Source organism: Polistes dominula, unplaced genomic scaffold (genome assembly GCF_049000335.1).
Source record: "Polistes dominula isolate Pdom_NZ unplaced genomic scaffold, Pdom_raw_medaka contig_28, whole genome shotgun sequence".
Lineage (NCBI taxonomy): Eukaryota > Metazoa > Arthropoda > Insecta > Hymenoptera > Vespidae > Polistes > Polistes dominula.
In genome coordinates this window covers 611659-632546 of record NW_028300879.1, presented here as the reverse complement: position 1 = coordinate 632546, position 20888 = coordinate 611659, and the positions used below count along the sequence as shown (strand labels likewise).

Genomic DNA, 20888 nt, shown 5'->3' with positions numbered 1-20888 from the left:
TCATAATTAGGAAGTATAGTTGATACAAAAAAGATAACAATAAAAGTGCAAGTCACACGCTATAATAAACTTAATATTGTTATAAAGAAATATAAACATTCTTTTGTTTTCTTATATTTTTTTATTTTCAATTGTTTTTTTTTCTTTTTAATTTTGCAGTTTTATTTCGATTATAACTTGTTTAATTAAAGTAATGTAAAAAAATATATATATTTAATTTTTTTTACTTTTCAGTTTTATTTTAATCTAATTGTTCAATTAATTTCTTTATTTTAATAATTATTTTATACTTTTTTTTTTTACAAAGTATGAGTAAAATTAAAAAGAGGATTATCGATTGATCAATTGATCGATTCACTTTGAAGTATCATATTCAAAAATCTCTCTTATCTCCTTTCTTTAGTCTTCTCTTCTAAGAATCATTAAGAAGATTGATAATAAATTTTATAATAAGTAAACAATTATTCCCCCTCTTTCTTTTTTATTTACTTAATAATATGAAACGAGAAATGTGAAGCATCATTCCAGACTAGGTAGTCCAAAGAGATCTCTTGATCAAACGGAGGAGTGATTGTCAAGTCACGTGATTAAATACCACTCACAGGCACAACTCATAGCATCATTCGCAACAGACTAAATTGTGCTGAGTAATTTCACGAATAACAAGGTAATTCTGTTTTATTCTCTTCATTTTGTTTCATTTTTTTATACAACTTTATTACTAACAATTAAATCTTTTCGTTTCATAATATTCGAACAATTTTTTTAATAATTTTATAATAAAATCTAAATATACTTGCATGATACGTATTTACGTTTACCTGATAACTATATTGACCGTGGACTATTATATAATGCAAGAGTGATGTTCATAATAATTGCACAATTGCATTCATGAATTTTCATTGCTATTAAAACGTGAAATATTTTACAATCGTTTATTATGGTATACATATAAATATATTGCCTTAAAACCTTTAGGTTTTCCTACTTTCGAACTCACATTCTAAATAATCTAATACGCCTTCTTTCGTAGAAATAAAGCTTAAACGTTGAAGTCAACCGTTAAGCGTCCGCTGTTACAGCAATGGCGGGAATATTTGAAATATTGACGGGAGCAGCTGTTATCGTTATTCTTTTTTATTATTATCTGACCTCGACATTTAACTTCTGGAAAAATCGTGGAGTGAAAGGGCCGGAACCAATTCCTCTATTTGGAAATATCAAAGATTTACTACTTCAACGGAAAACTTTGCCAGATTTTTTGAATGAACTCTGCAGTAAATATAGAAACGAACCGTACATAGGTGTTTTCTTCCGAACTTCACCGATACTTATCTTAACTGATCCACAATTGTTAAAGGATGTCTTGATAAAGGACTTTTCCACTTTCCCTCAACGTGGTACTGCTGTTACAGAAAAAGTATGACATTTGTTTGTAACCAATTGCTTTGAGTTGAGCAGAAAGTTCAAACTTTGAGTCATGGTTGCGTCAAAATTGCGGTTATTTCAAGTCAATTTATTTCATTCTTAAATACTTCTACCGAAATATAAAAGCATCTGTATTGAATTTTTTTGAACTCGTCATGAACTATTTAATTAATCGAATAAATTATTGTGTTCATTGTTTATATATATAGTAAATTTTATTACTGATTCTTATAAAATATTTTCTTTTTTAGGTAGAACCACTTTCCCAACATCTTGTATTTCTCGATGCAGACAAATGGAGACCATTAAGGAACAAACTTTCACCTGCGTTTACTTCCGGAAAATTAAAAGAAATGTTCCCTTTGATAATAGAATGTTCACAACATTTGGAACAATATTTGGACAAGATACTTGATAAGGATTTCGTTGAAATTCGTGAATTGACAGCTAAATTCACTACTGATGTGATCGGTAATTGTGCATTTGGTATCGAAATGAACGCACTCACAGACGAGGATAGCGAATTTCGTCAAATGGGTAGAGAAATATTTAAGATGAATTTAATAAACATTTTAAAGTTTCGTCTACGAGAAAGTTTTCCAAAATTATACAACGAGCTCGGATTTTTGTTTCACAATACTTATCAAACTTCTTTCTTCGTTAATATTGTCAAACAAACGATGGAACACAGAATTAAAAATAACATCGTTAGACACGATTTTATAAACATAATGAAGGAATTGAAAGAAAATCCAGATAAGCTTGGAGATGATATCGGTAAGATTTAACAATATTCGATAATATTAGAAATATTACAAAATATTATTTGGAATTATTTATATTATTTTAATATTACAGAATTGACGGATACGTTGTGTGCCGCTCAAGCGTTCGTATTTTTTGCTGCCGGTTTTGAAACATCTTCCACAACAATGACTAATACACTTTACGAGCTAGCACTAAATCATGAAATACAAAACAAACTTCGTAAAGAAATTCGCGAAGAATTTGACAAAAATAATGGAACTATGAAGTATGAATCGATCAAAAAGATGGGCTACTTACATGCAGTGTTTCAAGGTGCTTATAGAAAATAAAATGAATAATTATTTTTAACAGATGAATTCACCTGTAGAATTTTATCTCCAGAAACGTTAAGGAAATATCCACCAGGAATGATCTTGTTCAGACAATGTCAAGCATCATCTTACACATTCAAAGGAACTACGCTTACTATACCCAAAAATCAAAAAATTTTAATACCCGTTGTTGCGATCCACCGCAATCCAGAAATTTATCCGAATCCAGATGTTTTCGATCCCGAACGATTTTTGACACAAGATAATGTAATCAACGAAACAACATATTTACCTTTTGGTAGAGGACCACGGAACTGTATTGGTAACAAAATTCAAATTATTCTTTAACAGGGGGCTTCTCAACATTTTTCACCTACGAACGATTCTTTTACACGAACAAATATTATTGCTTTACTTTCTTTGACTATGATTAATTCATAAACATACTATACGCGTAACGTTGCTAATCCGGTTTGTTAATAAATCTTTGATCGTTACTTTACCAGGAATTTTTCGCTCAAATGTCTACGACTTCATATAAGACCACTAAATATACTCTGAGAAGCTCTGATCTACTTCCAATCATTCTTATTAACCCTTTCGCTACGGTGGGCCTCGCCGCGAAGTACCTCGTCTAGAACGGAGCGCCGTACCGAAAGTGGGAACATTAAGCGCGCGCAGTCTTTAGCATTCGGAGCCTTTTGTCTCAAAAACGACTTTGTGACATTACTTTTAGAAACAAAATGATTTGTGTTCATAATTATGTGACTATAGTCTATGACTATAGTCACCCGTCGCGTATAGGTGGCATCGTGTGACGGGTGACTATAGTCACCCGTCGTGTGCGGGTGTCGTTTTGTGGCGGGTGACTATAGTCACCCGTAGTAGTGAAAGGGTTAAATAATTAATATAAGTTTTTGATCATTTTTTAGGAGAAAGATTTGCTGTTGTTCAAACAAAAATGGGATTGATAACGATTTTACGTAATTACAAGGTCGATGTCTGCGAAAAAACCGAAATTCCATATGTGGTCAGTTCCTCAGCATTTTTATTTCAACCTAAAAACGGAATTTATTTAAAAATCACTAAAATTATAAATTAATAAAATTACGTTGTTTTCTAAATTCATATGAAAAATTAACTCGATTACTGGTGGTGTGTGTTGTGTGTCTAATGGTTTTATATTTATTATAAACGTAGTCTAGAAATAAAAATATATATGATATTATTATTATTATTATTTATAAGAGTTATTAATTATCGTAAAAAACCCATTTTTCGTCACCAGTTACAATCCGATGCAGAAATCCTTTTCGTTTTTTTTTTCTTTTAAGCAGTTGTTCATAGATACAGAAAAGCTGTTCAACATCTCTCGGCTTCAACTCGTATGGTACCCAATATCCTTGCTTCTGGATCATTCCCAGACTGTTTAGACATTTTGAAACTGCTTGTTGACTCAGTCTAATCGTCTCCATCGTGAATTTTATATTACTATTTTTATTGCTTGAAGTATAAAAAAAACGAGTGAATAAGAAGATGGCACTAAAGTACAGATAAACAAAATATTCAATAAGCAATATTCGTAATATGAGGAAAAAATAATCTCTGAGAATATAGATAAGGAAAATAAAATAAAAGATAATAGAAGGCTCACGAATGTATATGTAACCGACTGAACAAAGTAAAAAGATATTGACGGAATTCAAATTCTCAATCTTTACCTAAAAAAGAATTTTAGTTGATGCAAATCAGTCGAAAGAAACAGAAACGTTTTGAGTTTCGTTCTAAGCACTTCTGTTATAATAATTAAGTATACACGTATCTTAACATAAAAGTTAACAAGTTATTGTTACAAACAGTCTATTTCAGAATGGTAGGAATATTTGAAATATTCTGCAGTATAGTTGTGATTATTCTTTTTTGTTATTACTACTCGACTGCGACATTTGATTTTTGGAAAGTTAGAGGAGTCAAAGGACCAAAACCCATTCCTCTGTTTGGCAATGTCAAAAATCTGATATTAAAACAAATATCTTCAGCAAGATACTTGATTGAAATTTGCAATTTGTACAAAAACGAACCGTATATTGGTGTCTTCTATAAAAGAACACCGATACTCATCTTAAAAGATCCTCCATTAATAAAAGATGTCCTGACCACGGACTTTTCTAGTTTTCCTCAACGAGGCGCTCCAATGGCTGAAAAAGTACGACATTTTTATATTTTATATTTATAAGACAGTATTTTTGATTGCGTGAAGATTGCGTCAATATTACAAACCTTTTATTTGCTGATTGGTGAATTTCTCAATATAAATATTGAAATTTATATTTTTTTATATGATACTTTTATCGAATAAAAGTTTTGGTTAATAATTTATATTTTTTAAATCAGCACGAATTTATAAATCAACTTAATGAATTATCGTATATTTATAATACAATACAAATTTGTTCAATTCACCCTTGTATTGGGTTTAACGAAAATGTAATACCGATTTCTTTATTTTTAAATCTATATCGAAATATTAAAAATAGTTCATTGACATAAACTTTTCGGTCAATCCGATAGATTATCACTCATCGTTTTATTGCATTAATTATCAGTTATTATAAATTTTTGTTGACTTTTTTTTAGGTAGAACCATTGTCTCAACATCTCGTTTTACTCGAAGCAGAAAGATGGAGACCATTAAGGAACAAACTATCAGCTTCGTTTTCGTCCGGTAAATTAAAAAATATGTTCCATTTGATAAGAGAATGTTCAGAAAATTTGGAAAAATATTTAAACAAAATACCTGAAAACTCTGACGTCGATGTTTACGACATAACAGCTAAATTCACCCTCGACGTGGTCGGTAATTGCATATTTGGAATCAAAATGAACGCTCTCACTGATGAGCATTCTGAATTTCGTAAAATTAGTAGAGAAATATTTAAGGATAGTTTGAAAAGTCTCGTTAAATTTCGATTAAGAGAAGCTTTTCCGACATTTTATAACAAACTCGCTTTTTTGATGCACGACACTCGTACAACTTCTTTCTTCGTTAATCTCGTTGAACAAACGATTCAGCATAGAATCAAAAATAACATCGTCAAGAATGATTTTATAAACATATTGAAAGAATTGAAAGAAAATCCGAAAAAGTTTGGCATCGAATTCGGTAAGATTCTGAATCTTGTAATTGTTTGACTCTATTTTTTCGTAATACATTTGAAAAGTTTTCAATATAAACATTATTTATCTCTGTAAAACATACTTTAAACAAAATAATATATTTGAAATTTTTATTAAAATTAATATTAAAAACTTGAAGATATTTTCATGAATTTGATATCTAAAATATTTCAGAACTCACTGAGACACTATGTGCAGCACAAGCGTACGTATTTTTCGGAGCTGGTTTCGAAACATCCTCTCTAACGATTAGCCATGCGCTTTATGAATTAGCACAACACCATGATATACAAGACAAACTTCGTGAAGAAATTAAAGAAGAATTTGAGAGAAATGACGGTACCATAACATTCGAATCAGTCAAAACGATGAAATATTTGAATGCAGTTTATCAAGGTGCATATAACAAAATTGTAAATGTAAAATAATAAGTTCAATAGATAATCTTGAATTACTGCATAAATAACTTCAGATTAAATAAAAAATGAAGACAATTTCTTAGAATACCTGAAAAATTTCAATAAATTTAATGTAAACGTTACAAATATTAATTATTTTAAATTTTCAGAAACACTTAGAAAGTATCCAACAGGAATGATCTTATACAGGGAATGTACGGCTCCATCTTACACGTTTAAAAGTACTGGACTAACTGTACCCAAGTATCAAAAAATTATTATACCCATAATTGCGTTACATCACAATCCAGAAATTTATCCGAATCCAGATGTTTTCGATCCTGAACGATTTTTGATAGAAGATAATTTAATCAACGAAACAACGTATTTACCTTTTGGTAGAGGACCACGGAACTGTATTGGTAACAAAATTCAAATTATTCTTTAACTAGGGCAGGGGTTGGCAACCTTTTGAGTCGGAAGAGCCGAAAATTACAATTTACAAAATGTTAAAGTTTTTAAAGAGCCACAAAATTTTTCTGTCTTGCCAACAAAATAAATAATACACGCATAACTCGCATAAATAAATCTTTTTTGTCTTTTTAATAATCATCGGTTCCTCGTTAATTAATTCAGAACGATTTTGAAATATTTTTTTTTTTTTACTAAACTCGTAACTCAAGAGCCGCAGCTTCACATTCAAAGAACCGCACGTGGCTCGCGAACCACAGGTTGCCGACCCCTGAAGTAGGGGCTTTTTAATATTTTTCACCTATGGACGACTCTTTTACCGGTTTCTAAACCGGTTTCTAATAAATCTTCGGTCGTTACTTTATCAGAAATTTTGCGTTTAAATGTCTACGATCTCATATAAAACCGTTAATCATACTCTGAAAAGCCCTGATCTAATTTCAATCGTTTTTATTAAATAATTAATATAATGGTGATTTTTGTTTATTATTTAGGTGCAAGATTAGCAGTAATTCAAACGAAAATTGGACTGGCGACATTTTTACATAATCACAAAGTCGATTTATGCAAAAAGACTGACATTCCATATTCGTTCGGACAATCGATGTTTCTGTTTCAACCGAAAAACGGTGTATATTTAAAAATTGGTCAAGTTTATGAAAATTAATCAAAACGTATGTGAATAAAATTGATGAAAACGTTAATTAAATAATTAGATAATCGATAAATCTATAAATAAACTAGATAATAGAATTTTGTCTAGTAAAAAAACAATCTTTTCCTTATAAACAGCATCTTATTTTGAATATTTCATAAATTGCTCGTTGTTGGCCATGTTATTCTTTCAATAAGCAATAAATGATTTGAAAAATACCATATCTCCGTTATCGTGTTAACGAAAAACAAAAACATCCATTCCATTGTGTCATTTCGAAATTAGAACAATTTTAGTACAACCTAAAATTTATTGGCCTGTTTTTATGCCTTTGCATAAAAACAACAACAAATGACATGTAAATCGAACAGTAACTTTAATGAATATGATCTTTTTATATATTTGTATGCGTTTAACTCGTTATTGGAAAATGTTTCTTTACCTTTTTCTTTTCCATTTTTTATTTCATTTGATTATTGATTTCATCAATAGTAACTCATAAACATAAATGAAAAGGAAACAAATCGTTGAAGCAAAATAAACGTTGGTGATTTTGAAAACAGCGTTAAGCATTAATTTGAATTAATCGCTTTAAAATTAATGTATTTTTTTACGATACATTGTTGCTATTACAAACGCACGAACTACTGCAATAGAAGGAACAGAAAATTAATTCGATACATCTTCGGGTTCAACGGTATGAAAATCAAATTGATCTAAATCGGAAAAGCACAAATTTGATGCTACTTCCAAATGTGATGGTTCCAAGGATGATTCCATTTGACCTCGATCTTTACGACGTTTCATATACATTTCAATGAGCATTACTAAAAGAGCCAAGGCAATCCCCATAAAAAGAGATAATAAAGCTGGACTAAATTCTTTCAATGCAACTGGGACTGGTTTTGCACTGTGACTTTCAGGACATTGAGGTCGTCCTGGTTGCCACACATATCTCAGGTGTCCTGGCACACCGTGCTCAACAATTTTTCTCAATCTGTAATCAAAATAAAATATCTTCTACAAATTATATACAATCAAGAATCCTGACAAAAAGGAAACATAAATGTTACTATAATTTAGAAAATTTCAAGTAGCATAATATATATCACAGGATAATCAATTAATGTTATCAAATAATTAAAGTACAGTAGAATCTCGCAATTACAAAACGTAATTTTTCGGATAAATGAATTTTTACCATTTTTTAATTTACAGAGTATTTTAAACGCAGAATTCTGAAGATTCCACTATATTAGTTAATTAAAATGATATAAATGAATTAATTGAAAATTTGTTTGACTAACCCATAAGTAACCATCTTCTTAAAGGGCGAATGTTTTTTAACAGCAGTCGCAATGCGTTCAACTGGAAACAGTTGAATTTCCGCTAAATCACAAATTTCGTCTTGCGAAAAAGTGTCCTATCAAAATAATTAAAATAAAACGAATAAAACAGATGTTATTATTAGAGATTTATTATCGTCAATATTATTTATCGATCACTAACCGCGATTATCTTATAAGCTGTAGCAACATCAACCTGAAAGGCATAGCCACCTTTTTTCACTTTCTTCAGACCTTCCTCAGCAGTCAAGAAAGGCTCGATCTTTCGTTTTTTGCTCGTCTGTATTTTTTTCCGATTGAGCTCGTGTACATCTGGATTCGGTGATTTCTATTGAAATAATATGAGAATAATTTAGGATTTCAACTTGTTCGGTTGAAACTTTCAATAAGGAAAGCAGTCCTGAAGACCTCGACTTTAACCTAGACAATATTTATAACGATCATCGTCATGAGTCATGAGACTCTTGTAACTCTTGTAATTACTCAAATTAATGACCTTGTTTTTACATAGTCTAATATAGGTCATTGGTAACTGCTCTTTCTGATTAAAAGTTTCAATCATAATAAGTAAAGTCGAATAATTTCAATGAAAACATTTCGAAAATAAAAATAATACTCACGGCCAAAACATCGTAATTATAGGCCATATCTTCAATTCCAACGTCAAGGCTACTATCAGCTAAATCCTTCAAAGTATTTATAAACCTTGGTGGTTCCGACAATAATGATCCCACTACGCTGGCCGAATAAAATTGAATAAGAAGTAATCCCCAAAGAAATAATGAAAGAAATACTATGCGACCAGAATAAATTCGTGGACCATCGCTCAAACCTATATACGAATATAATCAAAATGAACCTCGTCAAATATTATTACAATTCCACGTGTAAGCATAAAAAACAGCTGCTTAATATTACTTTTAATTAGGTTTTTCTTTTTCTTTTTTTTTTAATTTTTTTTTTAATTATTTAATAAATTTAAATAAATATCTACGAAATATTTAAAAAAAAAATTTGGTCTCTTGAAAAATTGAATCTCTTTTTAATATTAAATACAAATATGTATTCAATATTTAATAAGTGAAACTTTTAAAATTAAATTGTAATAAATATTTACGAAACCTTGTTGGCAAATAGCAGCGATTGTTATCAAAGCAGTTTCCGAAGAAGGATTAGTATCCAAAGTACACTTTTTTGGATAATTATCGTAATACAATTCGATTTTAACCGTAAGTAATAATAACAGCCAATAAATGACAGCTACGATTAGGATCAAATACCAAACGTCTTCCGTAAATGGCATGAGAAATACGTTACGTACGTCACTAGTTTTTGGATGACGAAAAATTATGCTCGCCCTGCGTGTATTATTATTATTATTATTATTTTAATATTCTAAAGAGTGTTATTGATTTATTGTTAGATATAAAATGATTACTGTGTTTTTAGTACCAAACTAATTCTGAGATCTAAAATTTATTTGTATTTAAATAAAATAATATATAAAATGATTATACTTATTTAAATATTGGGATCTCTGGCATAGGCGTGGCGTAGCAATTCGACCTATCTACTTTAATTTTGAACTTAGTCACCAGATAGCATATTCAAGTGCTAGAGATCCCAATAGAATATTAAATGATTTTTTTAAATAAAAGCATACTATTGTATTATTTATTGAAATATAAGATACGAAATATTTTCAATAAGAAATACTAGTGTTATTAATTTAAATATCAATTATGAAACACACACACATTTTGTTATTTTTATTAACAAATCCAATAGTTGTTACCTTGCTACGTAAGACTGCACCGTGTAATCGCATACATCCATCCTTGCTGCTTTAAATAAATAAGGAGTAGCACTTATGTCCACTATCCCACGAAGCATATCCCCTATAATACCATTCCAGGTGCCATTATTAAGATATCCCCAGGTTGTTCCTCTGCTTAGATTCATACTATTCAAAGAAATAACAAAATATAGTCAATTAGAAATATGATCGAATAATTTTATCCAATTATTTTCAATAATAATCTATATTTTGTTAGAAACAAATTTACGTTATATTATAATAATCCATTAATTGTACAATCAAAGCATAATTATAACGCATCATTGTATCTACGTGACGATTAATTGGATTTAAAATATACGTGTGAAAATCGGGTAAAGGATCATGATCAACCTAAAAAAAAAACAAAAACAAAAACAAAAATCTCACAAACATAATTCATTATAAACAATTTAATTATTACACAATATTGTTTCAATTAAATTTGTTCTACCATTTAATTATTTTCAACTCACGTGAATAGAAACGTTTAGGGCGAGTTTATGAAAATTTTGACGACGTTTGTACTTGTATTGGGTTAATTCGTTCCTCAATCCATCGTTGAAAGTCCAGTAACCCATGTAAGTAACATTGAGCTTACCTCCGTGTCGATGACTAAAATTATAAACATCGTAAAGAGTATAACTATTGTTTTCGCGTAATGCCACTGTAATTTCAGTAGCTATGGAAAGTGGTAAATCTTGGAATAAATTTATTGGAACTGCATTTGATTCAGTTAACATAAGCCAAAAATAAGATTCGTTGTAAGGCAACTGATTTCCATTAAACTGCAAACAATAATTAAAATATTACGTTTTGTATTTACAATAAGTATTAGGAAAAGTTTGATATTTTACATCTGATAAGTTAATTCTCTCTCCTCCTTCTCCTCCTCCTCCAGTTTTAAGTAAATAGATTTACAAAATTATTTTTAAATAAAATATAAAAATTGTTGAATATTCATGTATACAAATTTTGTACTTGTGAGATAGTTTCATTGATAAATATTTATAAGTTCAGTAAAAAAATATTGCAAATGTCGATTTGCAAAATTTTGATTAGTCATTTGTAAAGCCTTTTACCTATCAATCAATATTTATCGAAATAATTCATTAGAATAACCAACCTGTTTGAAAATGATTTCACTTTGAGGACAATCGATATCAAGAATAATACCAAGTTTATAATAATTAACTTTGAGAATGTTATTTATGTCGAGATTTTCTTTAATAGACACGTAAGATACCGTCAGATTGGTCAATAAATTTCTTTGAAAAAAATCCATCTTATCTAAATCAAAAGAAAATATTTCTTTAATTAACAATCATCTATTATTTGAAAAACAAAGAAAGAAAAAAAAAGTGCAAATAAACCGAAAGAGCTCCAACATCCAAAAACGACCAAATATTGAATATATTTGTTTAAAAAGTAATCCTTCACAAATGAAACAGCAATATTCGCCTTAGCCGTCGTCCATGCGAACGCAATTATGCTAATAGTGACAACTCTTAAGATCATCTCCTTATTTTTTTTTTTTTTTCTAATAATCCACGAATAAATTTTAATATTTAAAATATTAATTTGATTGAAACTAACAAAAAAAAACACCTACAATAAAAAACGGATAATTTGCATTAATCGTATTACAATCATTTATAATTATAGCATAATGTAACTCACTTATAAATTCATTCGCTTTATAATTTTATACAATTTTAGAAAGTAAAGTATATTTAAAGTGCAATTCTTATCCTTTGATCGATCACACGGATAAGCAATAGGAACGTTTGAACGAGAAATTTGATGAAACTTTGCACACTATCAACAAGGACTATCAATCAAAAAACAAAATGCACTTCACCAATTCCTTGGCCGTGTCATTTGTATATCGAAGAAGAAACTACGAGCCTTTAGAAGATATTATATGAAAGTTAACATTATCTTGTAATGTCAGATATTTATACTATTGCGAAAATAGGGATCTGATTTTAATAGTGAACCATTTCCATAAAGAAGAAACCATCTATCAAGTTATATCATTTTCTCATCGAGAAGATTATCGATGTAAGAATCGCATCTATGTTTTCCTGCAAATAGGAAATTAAGTAACCCGTTCATTTTCATGCACTTGGTGTTTCGCATAGCTTCCTAGAATTAGTTGTAAATAATAAATAATAATGGAGTAGAGTAGAACCTTCGATCGATGATTTATGATGAAATACAACAGTTCTATATCATTGTAACGAAAAAAAAAGAAGAAAAAAAAGGAAAAAAATGAAACACGAATGAATATTAAAAATATTTATGCTATAATACCGATTAACCTTAACATATTTGTTCAAGGTATTTATTAGATTGTTAGAAATTAAATGACTCTTCTAACATTTAATATAGACGCTACTTATACTGATTCTACAATCCTGTATATAATTATTGGTTATTTCTTTTGTAAACAGTGTGATATCCTTGTAACTAGATGATACATAATTGATCAAATTACTGGTAAATAAGAAACGTGAAACATGGCTTTCATCTACAATATGTTATTTTGTTAACTAATATCAGGATAAAAAACATTCTTATTCTTATGACGTATTTTAAGGAGAATACATTATAGATAATAAAGAAAAACAAAAATAAAGATAAAACTGTATAACTATGTTATTCTAATTTTATATATATATATATATTTTCTTTTTGTATTTTATTAAATATAAAACAAACTTGATTAAAATAATTACGATAATTTTTTCTAATATCAATTATACATAATTTATGTTAACAAATTTTGTTCGAAGTAGTAAATTAGAATAATTAATTACTTAATTAATGTCTTATAAAAAAAAAAAATAAAAAAAAACCAGAAAAAAATTTAAATGAACATATTATATTTGTCATTTGTCATTTAATAGACTTCTTCCAGATACTTGTCGTACTTATTGTTAGTATTCTATTCATTTCTTTTAAAATTTTTTTAACGATAGATGACGTACTACACTTACAATTAAACACATATATAATTATAGACGAAAGTGTATTGTTACATACTATTGTTCGCATAAGAAAAAGTGACAAGATGACACCTACAAATTATTGAGATCTATAAAAGCGCATATACGTAATATCTTAGTTAACAGTTTAATATTATCAACTATTGAAGACAGTCAGAAAAATGAAATTACTCCGATACGTTTCGTTGGTCTCTTTGTTGGCGATTTTATCAATCGTCACAGCAGAAGAGGAGGAACTTTATTCTGATAAATATGATTACATTGATCCCATGGAAATCGTTAACAACGATCGTTTGAGGGACCAATACTACAATTGTTTCATGAATACCGGACCATGTGTTACCCCGGATGCAATATATTTCAAAGGTTAGCTTGATCTTTCATTTTATTTTTATATAAGGTAACTTAAGAAATTTAACTTTTACCTTATTTGATATTATTCTATTATTCTATTTATAATGAAATATAATTACGAGAAAATAATACTTAGTAATCAATTCTAATTAGGTGAATAATATTTTTCTAAACTTCGAATAATCTTAACACGTTCCGTGTCAAGCCTTTTTTATCTGACTTGTCATTCAGGTCATTTAATTTTGCTTTAACAAAATCAACCATTACATGTAATTATTAATTATTGCAAATAACTTATATGTACTTTGTTCTATACTGCATTTTGTATAATGCATCAATATTTGAATAGGAATCATTTTTGTACAGAATTAAATTTGTTATAAACGTATATTTTTAACTCATTAACTCCTTAACGCACAGATTTTTTGAAAAAAAAAACATACTTTAGAACATTATCTTAGCAAAAAAATAAAAAAGAAATACAAAAATACAAAATTAATCAAAATTTGTCAAGCAGCATAAAATACAATGCCGCTTGCATTAATTCGAATGCACAAGTTAAGGGGTTAAATAAATATGTGAAATGGTAAGTGTACCCACCGGTGATACACATGGCCTTAAGAACAAGTTTAACGTGTACCATAGGTAGTACGCGTTACACGGAATATATTAAGAACTCTCTTTTGAACTCTCTCTTTTACGGGTTCGAGTCATTTATTTACGAACAAATTCTCACACTTATCTACTTCGTCTCTGTGAAAACAACACACACGAAATTTTATTTTCTACGAGCGTTCTTAGTTTCTACGTCACCACTCATCCATCTTTTAATAATCTAACGGGAACTCTCTATCCCATGTTAAAATAAATATAAATAAAATAAAATAAAAATAAATTTTTGGCTTACGGGTCTCGAAAAATCAGAACCTCACAATCGGCTACGACGTACAGCGTATAAATGCCTTAGAGCTACGTGAAGCTAGCCATCGATAGCTATGAGATTAAATTTTTTAAATATAAAAAAAAAAATTGCTATTAAAATATTAATAAATAAATAATATATAAATTTGTATAAAAAATTTATTACAATATTACGAAATAATGATATATTTGTGTTATGATATGTTATATAATATAATTATTATATAACAAAGATCACAGAAATGTGAAAGTTTACTCGTATATTATAATTTGTCGATCAAAAGATATTTATTTTATTTTATGTTTTTTTTTTTTTGTATATCTCTTTTATATAATAACATGAAGAGACAAGATCAAAGATAACGTTATTTAAAAATGTATAATCACCTTTTTTTATTATCAAAGTTTATATCATTAAAAATACCATTTGTGTATAAAATCTGTTAAAAATAATCTTTTAATTGGCATTAAAAGAAAGAATAATTATATTGCATTTATTTATAGAATTAGTTATTTTCCACGATCAAAGATTATACGACTGACTAAGTCAATATGCAAATTTTCATTGCATTCTCTCATGTACGTAATATTAATATTTATATACAGTATCTAGAAAAATGATTTTAACAATGAAATTATTTTCTAAATCTTTGAAATATAATAAATAAATTAATATAAATTACTTTAAATAATGTTTCAGACAATATTACAAAAATAAATTGATTTCATTTGTTTTTAAATAGATTACAATCCTTAGTTTCTTCAAAATAGCTTTATACTACTTGCTTTCTCTTGAGATGACGTCTTACATACTGTTAATATATTAATTTAATACTTTCTGAAATCTCGTAGCAGTCATTTATTTGAAGATAAATTTTATAAATATATTTAAGATAACATATTTTGATTGAATAAAATTTTTTTCAATAGACAAGCTCATTCAAATTGAATATAATTATGAAGTTGTTTGAAACGAATAACTGGTTTTCTATACGGGTAGTAAAAATACATTTAATAGAAAAAAAAATTGTTAATTTAAGCGTACTTTATATTATTTTGTAAAATGGTAAATTAATTTAGACCTGTATATATATATAATCGTAATTAATATGACATTAATGACATTAGTACGTTGTTTTTTTTTTGCAGAACATTTTCCAGAAGCAGTCGTAACTAAATGTAAGAAGTGTACAGAAATTCAAAAAACAAACTTTGAAAAATTGGCCATTTGGTATAACGAAAATCGTCCTGATGAATGGACCGCTCTTATCAAAAAATTCATGGAAGATGCTAAGAAACAAAACTCATAAGCTTCGAAAATAAATGATAATATGAGTGCCGACTTCTTTTTCACGATTTAATTATAAAAATTAAATAAATAATTAATAATACATTATAATGTAACTGGGATGTTGACCTATACATAAAATATATCTTCTTCTTCTTCCTTTTTTTTCAATCTGAGTGAAAATAAATGTTTTAAATTTAAATCAAAATTTAATTCGTCCAAAAATTTGTAAACAAAACATTTCCTTTAAACTCCTTTTAAAACAAAGACGCAATTTTTATAATTCTCAAAATAAAAATGGAATGATAATTTATTTGACAAGCAATATAATTAATGATATTCATTTCATTTTTCTGGCCTCATGTATATATTTATTTTAGTATCCGGTTTTTTCTTTTTTTTTTTTTTTTTTAAACTCTACGTCCTTCAGAAATAATCAGTTAACAACGAGATGAACTTGTAGTCATTAGTATTTATAATGTGAGTGCGTATACACGTGTTCTCACCAACAGCTATAAATACAAGAAACAGTAGCCCGAAAGCATTCAGAACTCATTCAAAGATATCCTTGGTGTATGTTACAATTGGTTCCTTAAAACGAATATAAAAACAAACAAACAAACAAACAAACAAAATAGGATATACTTCATCGAAACACGAAAATAATTTATTGTTTTGTTAATAACATTTTCGTGAAAATTCTTTTGTTTTAAAACAAAAGTTTTTCTTACGAATTCGAAAAATTACAACAACAAAAATCATAATGACGCGTTATGTGCTTCTATTATTCGTAATGATCCTATCCACGACAATTAGTTCAGTGTTAATGGACGTTACGAAATATACGTCAAAATACGATGACGTTGATGTGGACAAGATTTTACATACACCTCGTTTACTTAATCAATATGTTAATTGTTACACAGAGAAAGGACCATGTTTAACAGCAGAAGCGAAATTTATGAAAGGTAAATGGTCAAATAAAATGGTTTTTTTTTTTTACAAATTTATACTTCAATTTTAACACGTTAAACATTAGCTCGATCTTTTCAAACTAAAATTAAATATTTGGATTACTTAGAACAGACGTTCAAACCTTTTGTTTAGGTCAAATTGATTCTTAGAATTAACGATGTCAAATTTTTCTACATTCAAAATATATAATCCTTTGAACTCATACGTATGTCACCTTGCAGATGACAATTCTAGTTTACTGTTAAAACTCGCATGTCACGTTGAAGTTGACAATACCAATCTGATATAAAACTTGTTAGTCAGATTAACTTCAATTCATTTACCTAAGAAAGTTAATAAATTAAAAACACTGAAAATGATTCGAGTTTGAAAGGTTCATTTTTAACATATTAAACGTTACATCGATCCCTGAAGACTAACCTTCAATTTTTCGCTTTCCACCAACCGTGGAAGGTTGGTTCTGGGAACAAACGATACAAATTTCTAAAAATACAGAATTGCATTTTTATTTTATATTTATTTTTTCTTATTTATTATACTTACATTCTATTTATACGAAAAACTTCAATAGAGATATTAGCTAGCTCCCCGTTTAACGTATTAAAATCGTCTTTGATTTAAATGAACATTAAATTTGGATTTGATCAAATATTTAAATTATAAAACCACTTTTGTCTTTTAACAGATATATTTGCAGAAGCTTTGGTAACCAAATGCGTCAAGTGTACGGATAAACAAAAAATTATATTTGACAAGATAATTACTTGGTTCGAGGAAAATGACAAAGAAACTTGGAAAACTATACTGTCTATAGCCATTAACAAACATTTAAATAAAAAAGCATCATAACTCATATCTCTCGATAATCGTAATGAGTCCAATTATTGATTATGTTTGAAATCAAAACGTTAAAGGGAAAGGGAAGGTATTAAAGAAGGAGCTAATACGACATATGTGGATATCTATAAATTAGTTTTTTCATTTTCCTTGTTATAAATAAAATTGAAAATAAAAAAAAAGTAACAAATTTTACAATTTATTTATTAGTTATAATAATTATTATATAATTAAAAAATATTATATAAAATTAATTATATAATACTAATATAATATATTAGCATTAATACATTAGTACTACATATTAGTATAATATATTATATATATTTGTATTATATATTAGTACTAATAAATAATACTAATATATACTAATTATATACTAATTATTGTACATACGTTACATATACTTTTGTTCTTTTCTTTTTTGTTTAGTTATATTCGAATATCTCTAAATATGCGACCACGCTAGGTTGTAAAATGAAAATAGAAATAAATATTTTATATTCTTATATTTCACGTATGTGATTTTTAAACAATGATAAAGATAATAAAATGTATATTAATATTTAACAACTTCTTCTAATTTAGGTAAGTATATATTACCAGGATCGTATTTTCTTTGAATCTTAACCCACAAGTCAGGTTTCTTTTCTTTTATCTGAAAAACATTCCTTGCTATTTTCTTATGAAAGTCGTTACACCTTGCACATTGTGTAACCAAAATATCGGGAAGTATTTCTGTGATTAAAAATAACAAAAGAACAAACGATTAAATGTCAATTTAATTGTTTATATTATTATACTACGTAAATAAAATCGAAAAAGTGTACTTATGAGAAAATGAGAATAATCTTCTCTATTGAGAAAAATCTTCAAATTTGTCAAATTAACAAAGATTTTGTGCTATTTTTTTGTTTCATCAAATTTATCAACAGTTATTTAATTATTATTATTATTTAGATTATTAACAAAATGTTACTCACAAAGCAAAATGATAAACAATTATCATAGACTTTGTGCCTTCTACTTTTTCTTTGAAACATTGATCTCTTAAATTATTATACAAAATATTATTCACAATATTACACAAATATTACTCACGTTTAAAACTGCGTGCATCGGCAGTACAAGGGCCCTCATCAATTATACATTGTATGTATTGATTAAGCAGTCGTTCACTTTTAAAAATAGCATCCACATCTACTTGATCATATAAATCTGGATAGGGTTCCTCCACAGATCCAATAGCGAATTCAAAGATCGCGAATATTACGCAAAAAACGCTGATGAATTGCATGCTTTCGTGATTACAAAGCCAATGAGTTGAAATTGTACTGTAAAACAATAACGCATAATTAATTCTAAATCGATTAATACATATACGATTAATTTGTTAAAAAGAAATTATTTTTAATCAACCGTTAGAATGTAATTAGTGTGATGAATTTAATTATAATCGATATCAAATATAAATTCTCTTATAAATTTGTAATTAATATTAATTGTAATATAAAATTATATGAGATATTACGGTATAAAGTAAAGAGTATTAATTTATTCAAATATTACAAGAAAATCATTCGTAAAATGGTAAATACACTCGACAAAAATACGAACGGTAAAAAATAATCGAACTGCTCGACGAGTTTTAATCTCAAGACTTTTAATGAGATACTTCTTCTCAATGTCATGTTATAATATAGCTACGCAGTGATCTTGAAAGATCGTGCAAATATGGCGTACTAACGAAACAGGAACTTTAACATCTGTAAACAGTAAATATTGATTCGTCCTAAGATTACATTTGCATGATTTTGTTGAATTAAATATTAATAATACGTGATAACTTTAACATCAAGATTATCTTAGTATCAAAAGTACAGTATAGAACAAAAGTACTGTCGAAACAGAACAAATATTATGTGCAATGTACTCTGTAAATGTGTACTATTTTTTTTTTTTTATATATATACTTTTCTAAAAAGTCTACAATTTTAATAGAAGAGTTGAATTATTTGTTAAAATCGTGTTATTCCAGATTAAACAAAAAATAGGTCGAGTTATAAGTAACTTCCGTTTTTTATGAGACAAAGAATGAAATTGCGTTTCTGCGACTGATAAGTGCAAGATACCTTTCATGGACTTTTTTTTGCACTCTTTGCAATTGTTCAACGTATCTATTGGATTCTGCTCCAATATTACCTTTAAAAGGTTCATCAAAGTCGGAAATACGTCCTATACTTCCCCAATAATTTTGTTATCCACTGTAAAAAATTCCGTGCGTTAAACACTAAACGTGAGTGATGTTTGACACGTTCGGGTAAATTATTCGCCAATGATGCAACAAAATTATTTAAAACAATAAAAATTCTTCGAAAAATAACATCATGTTCGTATGATAAAAAAAAAAAAAAACTGACGAAGAAAGTAAAATGAAATAAAGGGAACGTATTATATCGTTTTGTTATAAAATGTATCGTATTATATTACAACAAAATATTTTAACAATTAAATGTTACAAATAAAAATATGATATCATCTAAATATATAAAAATATATATATATATATATATATTATTGTTTTTATACTTACACATATAAGTATTTTTTTAATTTTAGTAGATTTAATATTAAACAATTATTTGTTAATTTATATGCAAAGTTCTTAATGTTCTTTTTTCATTCTAAGTTTTACTTATCGTTAATATAATATAATGATATTATATTTAAAATTTTGGAAACATTTGAAATAAATTACTTGAAGTATGGAGTTTCTTATCACCAAGTGTTACAAAAAAATTAGTAAAAGTAGGCATAATTGCTTACAATGTGTCATTCGTGCCAAAAATGGTCTTATTAAATATTAAAGGCTTAAAAGAGTTATATTATGTTCAAATACTTTTGTAGCTTCAGCAATTATCTTTAATTTTGTAAGAAATAACTCATAACTATTATATATATTATATTTCAATTTGCTTGAAACTATACTTATAAAAAAATCTAGAATCACTGTGTACCTTCATTAAGAAATATTATTTGAATGATTGATGATTGGGATTTTATGAAGTAAAAATATTTAATCAAAATTAGTATCTTCTTAAAATAAAA

General features: G+C 27.6%; 6 protein-coding genes across 13 annotated transcripts; 4 read left to right on the top strand and 2 right to left on the bottom strand.

Annotated features, from left to right (window-relative positions):
• Window positions 1–507: 507 nt before the first annotated feature.
• LOC107068492 (cytochrome P450 6A1) lies at window positions 508–3750 on the top strand. Its single transcript, XM_015324929.2, has 6 exons — window positions 508–667; window positions 1037–1423; window positions 1683–2208; window positions 2290–2511; window positions 2581–2832; window positions 3443–3750. Exons 2-6 carry the CDS (start codon window positions 1088–1090, stop codon window positions 3610–3612), a joined length of 1506 nt encoding a protein of 501 aa, XP_015180415.1. The 5' UTR covers window positions 508–667; window positions 1037–1087; the 3' UTR covers window positions 3613–3750.
• Window positions 3751–3936: 186 nt separating this feature from the next.
• LOC107068493 (cytochrome P450 6A1) lies at window positions 3937–7224 on the top strand. Its single transcript, XM_015324930.2, has 5 exons — window positions 3937–4716; window positions 5148–5673; window positions 5862–6083; window positions 6256–6507; window positions 7051–7224. Exons 1-5 carry the CDS (start codon window positions 4381–4383, stop codon window positions 7221–7223), a joined length of 1509 nt encoding a protein of 502 aa, XP_015180416.2. The 5' UTR covers window positions 3937–4380; the 3' UTR covers window position 7224.
• Window positions 7225–7880: 656 nt separating this feature from the next.
• LOC107068495 (ionotropic receptor 75a) lies at window positions 7881–12989 on the bottom strand. The gene is made up of 10 exons (XM_015324935.2): window positions 11768–12989; window positions 11521–11684; window positions 10871–11182; window positions 10624–10748; window positions 10353–10520; window positions 9680–9915; window positions 9178–9389; window positions 8721–8885; window positions 8519–8634; window positions 7881–8208 (listed from the first exon to the last, which is right to left on the bottom strand). The coding sequence occupies exons 1-10, from the start codon at window positions 11910–11912 to the stop codon at window positions 7881–7883; spliced, it is 1971 nt and encodes a 656-aa protein (XP_015180421.2). The 5' UTR covers window positions 11913–12989.
• A 532-nt stretch (window positions 12990–13521) lies between these two features.
• On the top strand, window positions 13522–16176 carry LOC107068501 (ejaculatory bulb-specific protein 3). The gene is made up of 2 exons (XM_015324950.2): window positions 13522–13771; window positions 15830–16176. The coding sequence occupies exons 1-2, from the start codon at window positions 13567–13569 to the stop codon at window positions 15988–15990; spliced, it is 366 nt and encodes a 121-aa protein (XP_015180436.1). The 5' UTR covers window positions 13522–13566; the 3' UTR covers window positions 15991–16176.
• A 269-nt stretch (window positions 16177–16445) lies between these two features.
• LOC107068500 (ejaculatory bulb-specific protein 3) lies at window positions 16446–17962 on the top strand. The gene is made up of 2 exons (XM_015324949.2): window positions 16446–16936; window positions 17629–17962. The coding sequence occupies exons 1-2, from the start codon at window positions 16732–16734 to the stop codon at window positions 17790–17792; spliced, it is 369 nt and encodes a 122-aa protein (XP_015180435.2). The 5' UTR covers window positions 16446–16731; the 3' UTR covers window positions 17793–17962.
• A 312-nt stretch (window positions 17963–18274) lies between these two features.
• On the bottom strand, window positions 18275–20779 carry LOC107068499 (ejaculatory bulb-specific protein 3). 8 transcript variants are annotated; one of them, XM_089172086.1, is made up of 4 exons: window positions 19913–20779; window positions 19350–19546; window positions 18882–19114; window positions 18275–18518 (listed from the first exon to the last, which is right to left on the bottom strand). In XM_089172086.1, exons 2-4 carry the CDS (start codon window positions 19469–19471, stop codon window positions 18340–18342), a joined length of 534 nt encoding a protein of 177 aa, XP_089028212.1. In that variant the 5' UTR covers window positions 19472–19546; window positions 19913–20779; the 3' UTR covers window positions 18275–18339. The 8 variants fall into 8 exon arrangements, with proteins under 8 accessions (XP_089028212.1, XP_089028213.1, XP_089028219.1 ...); XM_089172087.1 differs by having other exon boundaries at window positions 19983–20779; XM_089172093.1 differs by lacking the exon at window positions 19350–19546.
• Window positions 20780–20888: the final 109 nt, after the last annotated feature.